Here is a 15850-nt window from a genome sequence, read left to right as displayed (position 1 = left end):
ACGTGGATATATATATGTTAAAGGTTCTAAAGAGTAATATATGAAAGGAAATGAAGAGTAATATTGTTAAAGGAAATGAAGAGGATATTGTGCTGCGAAAAGAAAATGAGAAATCAATACAACGCGCACATTGCTTAAAACACCAGATTCATTAATGTTTTCTTAGCTGAATAAGGTAGCTAGGATGAAAGTAAAACTCTATTTCAATCTGATCTCCAATGGCGGCAGCTGAGATTAAATATTACTAAATATAAATTGCTTGCAGATGAGTTAATGTACAAAAGTACTGTACAGGACTAGGATCTACTTTTAACTTATGTTAAAAATATTTTCATGTAACAGTCACAATTACGTACTATCATTCTCTCTCAGATCCATTCGTTCATTCTTGGTTGCCTTTTGGCTTCTTTCAAGCTAGAAAATAAATCGAATAAAAGAAGCAAATATTAAGTTATTAATAATAAATTGGAACATAGGCATACATGTTGATAAATTCTGAGAATCATTAATATGCTAGAAGACAGGCATGGAATATAGGCCTTCACCAGATGGGAATAGAAAACATGAGCCCTCACCCTCCATTTCTTTCGAATACATAAATTACGTACCTATTTACTTCGAACTTGTTAACATACACGTACATAAAAAACAAATACAAACAATAAAGAATAAGTTAGAAATGGCAACATAGGACCAACCCTTTCATTTACCTGTTCAATGTTTTTTGACCCTAGTGAAGGCATTAATAAAACATTCGATTCGTCCCCCCGCTTATTAGCATATTCCATGGCTATTCTCTCCCTTTCAGCCCGCTGAAATGCTGGAGGTTCTGACCCACCATGCAGTCCCCCGGAAAGTTCAACAAACTACATCAACAAACAAGCATGAACATGAAGAAGCAAAGCTTGATGGAGAGCATGGACAGATGAAAAATAAGAGAGGAGTTACGTCTTCGATCGTAACAATTTCTGCAAAGTCCATGAGAGCAGAACCAAAATTTATGTAAAATTCAGAATAGTCCAATGATTCTAAGATTTTATTCAACATAAGTTGATAAATATAGAAAATGCCCCCCCCCCCCCCCCCCCCCCCCCCCCCCCCCCCAAAAAAAAAAACGAATTTATGATTCCCATACACTTTTTAAAATTTTTTAGAATTTCAATATACTTAAAAATGTCTCTTCAATTTTTTTTTTCTTATAGTTCTTAAATTTTGTATAATTTCTATATAATATATATTTTTAAGAATGTGGTCTCACCAAAATTAAATTAAATTTAATAATAGAAATAATAAACTTATTAATTTTTATTTATTTTACATTAATGTGTCATACGGTTAAAAAAATCAACCCTCAACCAAATTGTTGGTTTCACCACTTTCTTTCTAATTTGTTAACTAATATTCTGTATGTACTCCTCTTTCTTTCTAATTTGTTTATTGATATTATGCTTGCTCAGTACTCTTTGATCCAAATATTCAAATCCTCTTTGTAATTGAAATGTTAATATAATATTTTTTATATTATATATATAATAATATTTTATTATATATATTATATAAAAAATAATGTTGTTATAATTTTATGTTAATATAAAATATATATATATATAATAAAATCATTATAATCTTAAACATGAATATCAATTTGATCATATGCTTTAAATATAATATATATATATATATATATTAATAACATTTTATTGTTTAATAAATTCTCAATATATTCCTTTTGATAATTATATTAGTAAATTAGTAATACTAATATACATTAGTATATAATGTATATTAATTACAATTTATACTTTATGGTCTTATAATAACACTCTAATACTATTAGTAATATACTTCAAGTCTATATATAAATTATTATTATATAAATCACTATAACAATACTATATCACATATGATACTATTAACTATAGTGATATAGTAATACTAAACTATTAATGATATAAACATACTATCAACACAAACTTTTCAACACCATATTGCCAACCAAATTGTGGCCACCTAGCTAGAGTACAAGGCTAACGCTTATAGATCGAATGATCAAGAAATTGCTTAAGATCTTCGACAGCAAATATATAGAACTTGACCACTAGACTTTAAACAAATTCTTAACTCCTAGTTTTATATAATAAAATATAGTTAGATTAATACAGAAACAGACCTTGAAATAATATGGATATATATAACTTGACCACTAAACCTTAATGTATGAAATGTAATTCACTCAAATTTACTAGAACCATTTATTTGTCCAAAACTAAATTAAGCCATTGACTAGTGTCAAGAAATACAGTTCTTCTATAGACAACCGCTGGTGAGGAACCCCTGCGGCATCAGCTTGCCACATCATCCAATATTTAAAAAGAAAAAATACAACCAAACTAAGAAAGTAGTGAAGATTGGCTACAAATCACAACGTGGTGATTTTACAAGAGGAAAAGATGTACTTCATGGACGAGTCGTTTAGGTTTCTTAGCTCTTTTCTTGCACCTCTAAGGCTCATCTTTGCTGGAAGGTTATGTAAGTAGTATAAGAATCCGAACAGATTATACGAACTTTCCTCATCATTTCTACTGGAAGTTTGGATTTTTTAGATTTCTTGCAGAAGTTTTGATTCACAAGTCAATTTTTGGGCTCACTCATTTTTTTTTTAAAGGGGAAAAATCTCTCTTAAACCCCTCAAATACCCAAAAACTTCAAGGAAATTGCAACCAAAATGGGAAGAAATTCAAAACTGGAGCAAAATCTGTCTCAGGATCCCACGCTATCAAGTGAGACCTACTCTCAGGAACAAGAAGAGGAAAGAAAATCTCTTTATATGATAGGCCCCAAAACACTTCACTCCATAACAAGTCTTGGAGAATGAGAGGAAGAAGCGGGTAGAAAAAAAATTGATAGAGAGGGGGAACGAAATGAAGAGGAGGAAGGTAAAAAAAGTAAAAATTTTCATCAAAATTTTTCTAAAAAATTATATGCGAGTCCCCAGCCCAGTTGCAAGTAGAGTTTTTCTACACTACAACATTTTTTACTTTTTGCGTCGTTTTTTATCGCAGCAATAGACACAAATATCCCCGCTAATAATTTTTAGTGTCCACTGTGTTTCACCGCAACGTGGTCGGTAGTACTTCGTCTCAAAAGAGTTGACGCGGCGCACGAATGATTAATCGCAAAACGTTACTTTATTCGCGTCCATTTTGATCGCCCCAAACTAGCTTCCATCATAGACGCAAAAAGTAATTTTCCATCCGAATATTGCTTCATTAACGTCCACTTTTCTAATCGTAAATGTTTAATTTGCGCCGTAAGTGACTATTTATAGCGTCGATCCATCTTTGTCGCCAATGGACGGACAGTTTTAGCATGGCTTTTGTGTCCCATTATACAGATGCAAATGATTGTTTACGTCATTTGATTTTACTGCGATATCTATTTTTTTGCGACCCGAATTGTCCCGCCGTGAATGTTTCTGCTCTTATCTAATTTTAGTCGCAAGTATTATGTCATTCGTAGCAAATAAACAACTGACAATGTCGTAAATACCAAATACATTCGCAGCTAAAAAAACATATGGGTCGCAAATAGCAAATTACTCATGACATTCTCAATTGTACTTGACCGTCACGACTAATTTTTAATTCATCTAATATTTGTCACAAAAGTCTAAAAATTGGCTGCAAAAGATTACTATGGTCGCAAACGTAAATATAGTTTTTGCGACCCATGTTAGTTGTCTTGCTATATATTTATCCGACGTGAAATGTTACATTCATATCATTAGTGTCAAAAATGTCTGCGTTTATCGCAGCAAATAGATATTTTCTTGGTTGCAAATTGATGGTAAATTCGCAGCAAATTATAGCCTCGGGGTCGCAATTTATAACAACTTTTTACGTCCATAATATATTTGTGGGAACATAAACCTGCAAATGATAGAAATAGAGAAATGCTACTTAAAGCTGCAGCTTCAAACATCAATTAACATGTTTTCCAACCTATTTATGTCTCAAACAGAAATATGCATCTTCCAACTACGTAAATATTGTATCATTTATATTCCAGCAACTTCATATACCCTGAAAGCTGTCATAGTTTTGGTGTACCATACATTTGATCCACCTAATTACACTACCAGTGATTTACCAATCACTCTATTACATATTTACCTAAATTAGCAACTTCTTACTGTGCAGTCGCATATGAGGCAATAATTTTTGGACATTTAATACACGGCAACTATAATTATCATATATATTCAGACAGTGTACCCTAGCTTGACAACATTTGAGTCCTTTCAATCATGGAACCATCAGTATCTTTTGTGTCTAGAACCATAACTGCCCCCATCTTTGTACTAGTTTCACCAATCACCCATCAGCTAGCCCCATCTTGCCCAATAGTTTTTCCTGCATCCAAAATTATACAAAAACCCACTGGTTAAATATAGAAAAGTAATATAAAATTCCCACAAACTACATCCATCAAATTACATTGCTTTTTAACTAAACATCTACCTGAGGTGAATAGATTTTAATGTGGGAACCTAAATATATTAATTGTTGACTTTACCCTGCTCATACCACTTAGAAATAATTGGTTAACCGTGCTATTAACTCCCCCCAAACTGCTTCCTCAATCCATTCAGAACTAACCATTTATTTTCATAACTGTATGTAGTAACTAAAATTACTTCATAACTAACATTATTATAAAGATCAACTTACCCCATAGTTCATCTTATATTATAATGCAGGAAATTACCCTTTCAAATGAAACAACCATTTAAATCCTACTAAATTAATGCAACTCGAACTCAGTACCAAATTAACTAGATGCCAGTTTTTGATAAATACCTGTTTGAAAGGGTTGTCGCCCCCACATGTATCGGCAAGGTCGCACGTATCAAACTCTTTTGCACTACCATCATATTATCAACCCAAATCCCAACCTGTCTATATAGACAGGAGGGAGTTCATTACTACCCATAAAGTTCAAATTGTAAGCAGTACTTATAAAACTCCATCTTTGTTTCCAAATATATAATGCATCCACCTCTCTTGGCAAACACCCATACATGATAATTCCAGAAAGCCACTCACAAAATATGTCAATGTTGTCAGCCAACTAACTATATGTACATTACCATAATCTGTTGCCTCTCAAAATAGTCCAAAAGTTCCAAAAATCTCCCAAAAAGTCCCAAAAAACCTATATGGAGACTATCTTACATAGCCCCCGGAGTCTCCCTCGGAAACTCCCCCTGTGACTATTGTTGTGATTGAGTGTATGTCATAAATTTATCAAATTCTGCTTGCTTTAGTAAAATCTCCTGAACATTTGCCTTTAACCCCTCAAACTGCGCCTTCCAATACTGTGCATCCTCGCTCAATAGACCTCCATTGTTACTAGTTTGGGCTATTCCATGAGTTACAGGCATTACCTTCTCCCCCAAACCCCTCTCATATCCTGATCTCCTCCCTAGGACCTCCCTAAACACTGCAGCTACTGCCTCTTTAGTGCGCTCTTCCGGCTGCATTTCATTCAGCTTTTCCACCATTTTTTCCTTTCAACATGAAAATGCTTCAGTTTTAAATATTTTACTTTCTACGTGTAACAAGTAATGCCATGAATGTCATATTGTAGGTATAAATAATTTTCCAACAGTTTTAGATATGAAGTATTACAACACAAATGTACATGTTATGTTAATTACAACAAAAATACGAAGTTTTAAATAATTTTAAAATATACTCACATACAGCTCTTCACTCATGTCGGTTACAAACCCGTTCTTCTTCTTGGACCATCGTGTCTCTTTAAAAAATTCGACCAAATTATTAACACCCTCACGCTGAAACATAGAATTAAAATTTTGTGAGGAATGTCCAACCCAAAGCTCCCATTACCATATTGTAGGTATAACTTCTGATTTCAATTCAAAGTACTGATAATCACACATGTACATTTGTTAATAATAATTACCTGCTCTTCGAGTATTCGAACAAAGGATTTCCTGCCAGCAGTATGGTTGGTGAGCTGTTTGCCTCTATTAGCCTTGTTTTGCAGCGACAAGGCCTACTCCAGGAAGTAAATTATCAGCAATGAGCCTTTTATTTTGCCAAATAGAAAGAGGAGATAAGTTGCAACGAATTGTGCATGAATATTAAAAAATCGGAGAAAGATTAATTTCAAAGCAACTTGCATAGTTAGTAATGTTTATACCTTGAACTCCTTGCTACCCTAGCGCATGCACAATTTCCTCCACACTGCATGATCCACCAACTCGGTTCCTCTTGCTAGAGCAACTTTCGTACTCCCATACCCAAGGAATATCTTGTGTAAGTCATAGTGGAAAGAATTAAACCGTCTACGTAGTTGGTCAATAACAGTCTTTCGATGATTTTCTTTTTCCCATTCAACAATAAAGTCAGCCTAATCAATGTCACAGAAGTGCAAAATTAAGGAATGTGTGGTATGCAATACAAAATAAGATGACTGGTTATCCCCTACTATATTGTGATAAGTAGTATTGCTTACTCAGACACGGCCACACAACTCCTCCTGTTCAGCTTCTGGCACTTCATTCCAACGGTTGTAACCCATGTTTGCATAATGCTTTATTATCCATGTCACCCGTCCACTGAAAATGTTAGCATTTTGGCATGACACCTTAGTGTCTCCATTCTTGATAAGCAACGGAATCGGGCCCATTTTCCGAAGCATGTCAAATTTTGTCATCTTGGCTCGTCCATGGCCTCGTTTCTTACTCACAGCTTGAATTTAACAAAGTTAATGGGAGGATTAAAATTACTATAGTGGTGTAGTGCCCAACTTAGAACTGATTTTTACAGCATGGTTGTAAGTATTTACTATAATAGTAAGTAAATGTTGACTGGAATTTATTACAAAAAATAGTAGAGATACCTGTTCCATCCAATTGTTCTGGGAACTCAGTCTCAAATACGACATCGGGTGGTTGGGTTGAGTCGTCTGATGACGAGGAGTTAACCTCGTCTCGCAGGTTCGGTTCAGAGCTTCTGGGTGGTGATTGAGCGTCTTGTATAATTGGCCTGCGCACCGATATGCCCCGAAATCCTCCTCCGCGTCCACGGACTCCTCTACCAATCAAACTTCGCACCATATCGTTATCAGCTGCAGATTTACCCCCTATTCTGATACACCTGAATTTACTGCAATGGTAAAATCAGTAGCTTTTACAACATGCATAGACATCGACCATTTCCAAAAAATGTTTATGTTAACAAGTACCATACTCCATTGCGTAAGAGAAAATCCCGATGGCAAAAAATCTATGTACCAATGTCTAATATATTACTTTTATGGCATCTACCAGTAAGTTGTCTGATCATTAGAACATAATTTCTTGAAGGTATATTTGTGGTCTAAATTAATGTGGCCACCCTAATTTGACTGTTATTTAAACTGTTAAATAGCAAAAAGAATGAATGCTGGTTACCATATGAACCAAACAGCACACGGAGCATAAAGTCGACATGCTGAAATATACATGCAAGAACCAGTCGGTTGACTTATTTTAGAAGAACATGCATTTCTTCTTCTAATGCCCTCTGAAATTATATGGTTGGCCTAAAAAAATTGCATGTCTGTGTAAACCTTGTCTAGTAAATCCCCTCATGGTTCTTGCATGTATCTCTATGCAACCCATTGTTTGCAACAATGTTTATGGTTCACTAAAATCATTATCACTAAAATCATCAAGGTTGAATAGAACTGTCATTGACATAGGCATGGAGGAAACCCATGTATATTTTAGCAATGGCTTACAAAAATGGGGGTGGGGAAGAGAAAACGGACACCATACCCAAGAGAAAACATCAATGGCCCTTCAACCATACAAATATAAAAATTCAGGAGATTTACCTACCACCCACAGTGACCCTTTGAGCCCAGGCTGCACCACACTTGAGGTAAGCTTCTCTTCTTCAGCTCAAGACGATGGCCCTAATTCCCCTGAAAATCTCTACAGCTTTCTAGAGACTTCCTCTAGAACCTTGTACGCAAAGTGCTTATGAAATAAACACTAAATGGTTGTGTAATACTTCTTCAGCTTTTGCAAAGAACGTGATTACGAATTTACCCTTATGGCTTTGCAGATATTTCCCCCCAAATGAAGGATCCCGCCTCATGAAATAATTTCCCGCCTCCTGTACTTGTATAATATGAACGTATCAATAACACTCAGCATTTTTCCTTGTTTTAAGAGCATTGTTAAAAAAGTTATATATATATATATATATATTAATAATTAATAAAAATATTAGATGAATTTAGATTTTAATTAATCTATTTATATAAATCTCCACAATGAAATAACTATTATCCTATTATTTAACAATAAAATAAGATCTAAATTTAAAACTTTAGCCAACTAATTAAATTTTTGTATTATTAATTTATTTAATTATAAGAATTCACAAAGAGTAAGAAAGCTTGAGCAAAACACCTTAAAATGGACAAACTTGCCCAAGTACTCTAACTAACAGCAACGTATTCAACATGTCAAATTAATCTTAAAATGATTTCCAAAGCATTAATTTATAGCTAACCATACTAGCATGATTTATGGTTAGCTCGGAGAAACCGATCAAGTAATAATTTCCTACATACCAACATATCAGAGCTGGGCATGAAAATGCTTTCGCCCATTAATGTCTTATGCGAGCATAAATTTTCACCTGTTAATTAATTATAATAAATGAAATAGGATAAAAGTGTTATATCCCAGTAAATACATATTAATTAAGTTATAATAAATGTATATGTATGCTGCATAACATTCTTCTCAAATGAATTTACTCCAGTCACAATTCTTGTAATGCAATGCATATGTAATAACCTCTACCATCTACCATCTTCTAAGAAGGGTTCATATCCAAAAAAGAAGGGTTCCATTATCTAATACCGAATAAATGATCAGCACCATTTCCACACAATAAACAAGCATACATGTTTAAAGCATTCGTTCAGATTTCATGGCCCCACTTCAATGCAAACATGCCTCCAGGGTTTACACCACATATCTGGCTGAATAATTACAAAATACTAAACAATATTTCGTTGCACTAGTTATCACAAACCACTAGCCAATTCTTGATATATATCAGTATTTAACTTTGAGGGCAATAAGGTAAGGGGCTATGCAGCATGTACTGAAGAAGTTTGGGGGATTGTAGTAATTAAAACAACTTGCTCTCTAGCTGCTTCATGGTACTCCCCAAGAATGTCGGCATGACTTTGTCCTCCAACTCCTCTTCGTTTATCCATCTACTGCCATCATCCTTGAACTCGATCACCAATCACACCACCAACAAACTTGTGAATCTGTTCAATGCATTACAAAATACCAAATACCAAATCAGGCACTCCATGCATAAATCTTGAAGCAATAGAGGCTAGAGAATATGTGCACTGATACACACTTACTTTATCGTATTTTAATCAACTACCCATGCCTCCCTGAACCATAATTCATGTACGCCAACTACCCATGTATATTTTCCTTAAAGATTATTCAACTCAACGCCCCAATATTCATGGGCACATACAGTTTCAAATTATAATAAATACTGGAGTATATATTATAATGAATGGAATTAATTACAAAAGACACCAGATTTCATCTAACACATTACTAAAGGTATAATATGATGGATTATGTACTTGGAAGCTATATGATTCATGTAAAGGGTTTCTGGAAGTGAGACCTTAGCTTGAATCCCATCCTCGATCAGTGTCATTACTCAGAGAGCCTTCAACATTAGACTCCGCATCGGTGTCATCAAGATCTTCCTCCTCACATGATCCATTAGACATGGTATCGCTAGAATTGAATTCTTCCTCATCTGAAATGTCGTCGATATTACCCAGGTTGTTGACATTGTGAGTACTTCCCCCAGCCAATGTGGTAGTGGCTATCGTGGCTGACTGAACATCTGGCCTTACCCATTGGGGGTTGTCGACATTATGCTCGGTGTCCACATCTACTGCTTCTTCTGGAGTTTGTTCTTCTTGGAAGACATTGGACTCGCTAGGTTCATCTACATCATCATGGCGATCCAATTGTGGAACGTCATAGACATTCCTATATGTGATCTTTTGCACAATGTGCCAAGAACCAGAAAATCTCGTGTCTTTGAGGTAAAATACTTGTGAAGCTTGGCATGCCAATATGAATGGCTCATCCTTATACCAAGTTCTACTATGATTGACACTTGTGAAATGCTCACCAACCCTGATCCCTCGAATTGGATCGCCAACATCAAACCAATCGCAACTAAATAACCACACACGCCGCCAACCCATGTACCTCACCTCCAATATGTCATTCAGAACACCATAGAAATCAACCATACTTGATTGGTGCTCACTTGTAACTAGAACACCACTATTTTGTGTCCTACGTCTCAATTCCCGGAGTTGTGTATGAAATCGTATACCATTCATTATACACCCAAAATATGAACCCACCCAAGGGTCAGGCCCACAAGCTATTGCATAAAGATCGTCAGATACTATGTGGGGATCCGTACGACGTAGCGCTTGAATCTAAAATAATGACATGAAGACAAGAAAGGCAATGGAAATGAATAAGTACGTATCTATTAATGGAAATAAAGTGGGGTAGATATTATGTAAGTCTTCCTGAACTTACACGTTTCCTGAACCACGATGGAAATTCAGCTTCATGCCGCCTTTCAATGTTATATAAGCTCTGCTCCTTCAAGATGTTGTAGTGCTCCCTACACGAAAGACATAAAGTATTTTAACAAGCATAAAGTACGTAATCACTATCCAATTATGGTAGATTAAATTTATTTTTTGCCCATCAATTAGTTCAAGGCTCTTACTCCAAGAACTGTTCAATCTCGGTGCAGTTGTTGAGGGCATACCATCGGGCAGTTTTAAATAGTTTCTTATCCAACTGGATAGGTGTTGCGATACCAAGTGGGCGGACTTTTTGATCAAAAATCCCAAAGGCTGATATCTCGGATGTTTGGACACCAACATCAATGTTTCGATCCTCTCGAGTGAAGCGAGTTGGTACATCATGTAGATACATTGATGCGAACGTCAAGCATTCAACATGAATATAAGCCTCAGCAATGGATCCTTCTGGTCGGGCTTTGTTTTTCACATACCGCTTAAACTTGCCCAAATACCTCTCGAATGGATACATCCAACGGTATTGAACTGGTCCTGCTAGCAACAACTCTCTGGGTAAATGGACAGCCAGGTGGACCATTACGTCAAAAAAGTTTGGGGGAAATATTGTTTCCAACTTGCAAAGAATGAGGGCAATGTTAGACTCAAGTTGTAAAACTGCTTCTTTTTTGCATGTCCGTGCACACAAAATCTTGAAAAATATGCTAAGTTCATTCAATGTCATACATATATCACGAGGTAAGTACCCTGCAATTGCTGTTGGCAATAGCCTTTGTAAAAATATGTGGGCATCATGACTTTTCATACCAGATATTTTACACTCGCGGACATTAACACAGCTTGAAATGTTAGATGCAAAACCATCAGGGAATTTTACACCTTTCAACCATGCACAAAAATCTTTCCTCTCATCTCCATGCAACAAGAACTGTGCATGAGGAATAATAACTCGATCACCAACTTCTTTCAAATGTAATTCTTTCCTTATACCGAGTTCGGCCAAGTCTCTGCGAGCCTTGATACCATACTTTGTTTTACCTGGAATATTCATCAATGTACCCAAAATATTGTCAAATATGTTCTTCTCGATATGCATAACATCGAGATTGTGTCTAAGTTTCAGAGCTGGCCAATAGGGTAGATCAAAGAAGAGACTCCTTTTTGTCCAGTTTAACTCCTCAGGGGTGCGCTTTCTCCGCTTAGTACCCTTGCCAAAATCTACATGCCCAATGCTATTTAATTGGTGCATTATATCTTCCCCTGAAAGCTGCATAGGTGGCATGCATAGATCTTCTTTTCCATTGAAAATATTCTTCTTGGTTCTGAAGATGTGCCCTGTTGGAAGGAAGCGGCGATGACCCATGTAACAATGCTTTTGCCCATTTGTCAACCAGAAAGAATCTGTATGCAGATTACAACAAGGGCATGCCAACTTCCCTTTAGTGCTCCAACCAGAAATGTTACCATATGTAGGAAAATCATTGATAGTCCACAATAAAGCCGCATGTAATCGAAATCGTTGCCCAACCATGGCATCATACGTATCAACCCCATTTTCCCACAACTCTAGTAGTTCATCAACTAAAGGGCGTAAGTAAACATCAATCTCATTCCCCGGTGATTTCGGCCCAGGAATTAGTGTAGACAACATGAAGAATGGATCTTTCATACATAGCCATGGAGGCAAATTATATAGAACTAGAATCACTGGCCATATGCTATATGGTTTGCTCATATTATTGAATGGGTTGAACCCATCAGTAGCAAGCCCGAGCCTCACATTTCGAGGATCTTGAGCAAACCAACGATGCTCGACATCAAATGTGGTCCACACCTCCGAGTCAACCAGATGGCGCAAAGTGCTTTCATCTTGTACCCTTTCTTCATGATGCCACCTCATGGATACAACTGTTTTCTTGGACATAAATAGTCTCTGCAGCCTTGGCTTCAGTGGAAAATACCTCACTACCTTTTGGGGCACTGGTCGTTTAGAAGATGTGGCCGACAACCACCTAGAGGCTTTGCACTTAGGGCACTCTTGCAAGTTGCTATTTTCCTTCCAATAGAGTAGGCAATCGTTTGGGCAAGCGTGAATTTTAATGTATCTAAATCCCAACCCTCGCTCCAATGCACGTGACTCATGAAAAGATTCTGGCAAGAGTGAATCAGGAAAAGTTGTTTTCAATAGTTTTATCAACATGTCAAAGGACTTTACACTCCAACCGCCAATAGTTTTGATATGGAGCAACTTAACAATGAATGATAATTTGGAAAATGAGTTGCAACCATCATAAAGTGGACGGCAAGCATCTTCCAACAACTTCTCAAAGGTGCTCGGGTCGGGTTCAACCGTATTGCGCTCCCCGGGGTGTGGAGCCATGTCATCTTCTTCGCCTACATTGTTTGCCACATGAATGTCACCCAACATATCGTCGATGTCATCAATATAACTATTGTCACCACCATCAGGTATATCATCTCCGTCCTCGGCCATGAAACTAAACGGTTCTTGATCGCCATGAAAAATCCAATTAGTATAATTTGGATCAATACCCGTAATAAACAAATGCCTCTCTACCTCACTGATTGGCAAGAAGGAATTATTACGACATCTACGGCATGGACACTTAACGGTTGTACTTCCTTCAGCATGAGCTCGAGCCATTGTGAGGAATTGCCTAACCCCAATGCCATATTCCCTTGACCTAAACCTATTGGTGAGGTGCATCCAACTTTTGTCCATCTGAAAAAGGAATATTTCAACACTTGGTTTTAGATGTTTATAGACATCGGATCTCATAAACATCTAATTATGCAGTGAAAAAAAGAGAGATATATTTCATAAGAGGAATAGTTGGTGTTTGTGCTCGTTTAGAAAGCACTCTAGTGGTGGTATAGAAAAATAGGAAGTGTATGGGTGTTTTATGAACTTCTATATCTATAGGAGATCAAGTATAGAACTTCAGTATGGGGATGAAGTCTGAGAAGATATTTATGAAGGGTTCATGATCCCTCACAAAAGGCAATAGCATCCCATCAAAAGATGGACATGTCTGAATAATCCTAACTCCTATGTCAGCTCCAATCACCCATGATAGGAATGTGTAAGTATGAAAGGACTTGTGTGGTAGTGGGTGATGTCCATGTTTAGTTCTATTACAAAAACAAAAGAAGAAATGCACTGATTTAATGGCAAATCATCAATCCTTTAAAATGTTCCAAAATATAGATGTTTGGAAAAGTCATGCAACGAATTAGCTCACAAAGATGTAAGCATATAGCATGATCCAACCCACACTCAATGCATTTATTCATGGTATGTAAAAGTAATTAATGGATGAAGCATGCTAACAGCCATTTTGACTTTGAAACTATCAGAAATTTAACCAACAGTTCACAGTTATCTAGCATGGAACTAAATTGGTAATGTCTCCCAGGGGCATTACCAACTAACTACACACTACTGAATTGTGCACCACATACATTGGACCATTTCAAACTCATTAATGTAGTACTGAACATATTAGTTACCATGTTAATATTAACTAACGATCAACTTGACTACTACAAACATGGTTCATCCAAAAAGTACCTCATGAACCATGTCGCTTGATGGTTTTAGATTTGGAAAGATATGACTTTTAGTGTCAACATTAATTTATTATTTATAAATTAATATTATTTATTTTATTTGTTAAAGCAGCCATATTAAAGAATCATGGCCACTAATTGGTATCTATGCAGCAGATTAATTGGCTGCAGCACAAGCAGCTCTTCACTCATTAGCACACATGTGTGGGTGCTAATGATTCCAGCCATATTAAAGAATCATGGCCACTAATTCCATGGCCTATAAACCCCTTCCCCCAAGAAAAAAAAAATGAAAAAGAAATAAACAAACAAACAACATCTATCAGGATCATTATCATGAGCATTGTAGGTGGAGATGTGCAGTAATGGAGGTAAATAAGCTCTTATTTAGATAGATGTAAATGGTCACAGAAATTACAACTATTGTAGTTTAATAAAATGCACAATAATTTCAGCTAAACCTAATTAAACAGAGCAAAATGAGGAGAGAAATAAATCTACATCAACCATAGGAAGTGTGAAAATAAATTGCGTAAGGGAATTAAATAGATATTGATCTAAGTGATGGAAATAACCAAACCCACAATAAACTGCAAGAAACACGTCAAAAATCAGGAGCAAGGGCAAGAGGTACAAAGAGGGGTGATTTATCACCGATTATATGCAGCCCAGAAAACATCTGAAATGTTTGCCAAAATGCATTTTCTATATAGATTAGAGGCTGAAATTTATATATATACCTTATTATTGTTGCGGCAGCAGGATTAGGGAAACCAAAATTCCTAGCTGGAGTTAAGGGAATTATATCCCAATTTTCCAATTTGTTTGATCTGTGCTGCAAATGGAGAGAGGCCGAGAGGGTCAAACCAGAACAGAGAGAGAGAGAGAGAGAGAGAGAGAGAGAGAGAGAGAGAGAGAGAGAGAGAGAGAGAGAGAGAGAGAGAGAGAGAGAGAGAGAGAGAGATACCTGCTGGGTGAGGTGATGATGCGCGACAAGGTTATCGGCGGCTTGAGGGAACTCAGGGTGTTTTTCATCTACAGATCATGTATACGCATCGGGTTGGGAGAGAAGGAAAACAGGGGTTTAAATAAATCCCCTGTTTTACGGCGAGACATCCGCTGCAATAGGTAATGCTGAAGCAAATACTATTGCGTCGCACAAATGTCGCGGTAATAACCTCCAGACCGCCTTATATTGCATTTCACGGTCAATTTTCCAGCGGCGAAATAATTGTCGCCGCAATATGTCACCTGTTGCGTCATTATATGGGTCGCCGTAATAAAATGGGCTGTACATCACTCTTCCGTCCAACGCATAGAACGCCGGGAAAAAAACAGCCGCAAAAACTCAAAAATGTTGTAGTGCTAGGAAATAAACCCTTATAATAAAGCCCACTAAGCTATACTTACAAAAAATAAAGAAGATTCTTAAATTTTTCCTCAGTACAAACTTATTAAAATGTAAACTTAACTTTTCAATCATAGGTGGAAGGCCTAGCAAAGTGGCATTGTAGGTTGGCGTGAGGCTACCAAGTGTTACTTCTATTTT

The 15850-nt window shown here is 36.4% G+C and overlaps 1 protein-coding gene and 1 long non-coding RNA gene across 6 annotated transcripts; both read right to left on the bottom strand.

The window, feature by feature from the left end:
- Window positions 1-3959: 3959 nt before the first annotated feature.
- LOC122295666 lies at window positions 3960-8050 on the bottom strand. Of its 5 annotated transcripts, none has more exons than XR_006238212.1 (8): window positions 7909-8050; window positions 6931-7196; window positions 6544-6779; window positions 6229-6438; window positions 5989-6081; window positions 5762-5857; window positions 4860-5569; window positions 3960-4412 (listed from the first exon to the last, which is right to left on the bottom strand). It is a non-coding gene; the product is annotated as an uncharacterized LOC122295666 (long non-coding RNA). The 5 variants fall into 5 exon arrangements; XR_006238213.1 differs by having other exon boundaries at window positions 5989-6113; window positions 7913-8050; XR_006238211.1 differs by having other exon boundaries at window positions 7913-8050.
- A 1703-nt stretch (window positions 8051-9753) lies between these two features.
- On the bottom strand, window positions 9754-13453 carry LOC122296637. Its single transcript, XM_043106440.1, has 3 exons — window positions 10896-13453; window positions 10700-10787; window positions 9754-10593 (listed from the first exon to the last, which is right to left on the bottom strand). The coding sequence occupies exons 1-3, from the start codon at window positions 13451-13453 to the stop codon at window positions 9754-9756; spliced, it is 3486 nt and encodes a 1161-aa protein (XP_042962374.1).
- Between the last annotated feature and the right edge of the window lie 2397 nt (window positions 13454-15850).

Source organism: Carya illinoinensis, chromosome 15 (genome assembly GCF_018687715.1).
Source record: "Carya illinoinensis cultivar Pawnee chromosome 15, C.illinoinensisPawnee_v1, whole genome shotgun sequence".
NCBI classification, from domain to species: Eukaryota; Viridiplantae; Streptophyta; class Magnoliopsida; order Fagales; family Juglandaceae; genus Carya; species Carya illinoinensis.
Note: the sequence above shows the minus strand (reverse complement) of the source record. Positions and strands in the feature narration are given on the sequence as shown.

What these genes read in the sequence shown, in the direction of transcription:
- LOC122296637 (XM_043106440.1), bottom strand. Translation starts at nt 13,453, where the DNA reads ATGGACAAAAGTTGGATGCACCTCACCAATAGGTTTAGGTCAAGGGAA. An exon ending in GAGATTGAACAGTTCTTGGA is followed by an intron (nt 10,788 to 10,895) that starts GTAAGAGCCTTG and finishes TCTTTCGTGTAG; the next exon opens with GGAGCACTACAACATCTTGA. An exon ending in CATCGTGGTTCAGGAAACGT is followed by an intron (nt 10,594 to 10,699) that starts GTAAGTTCAGGA and finishes TCATTATTTTAG; the next exon opens with ATTCAAGCGCTACGTCGTAC.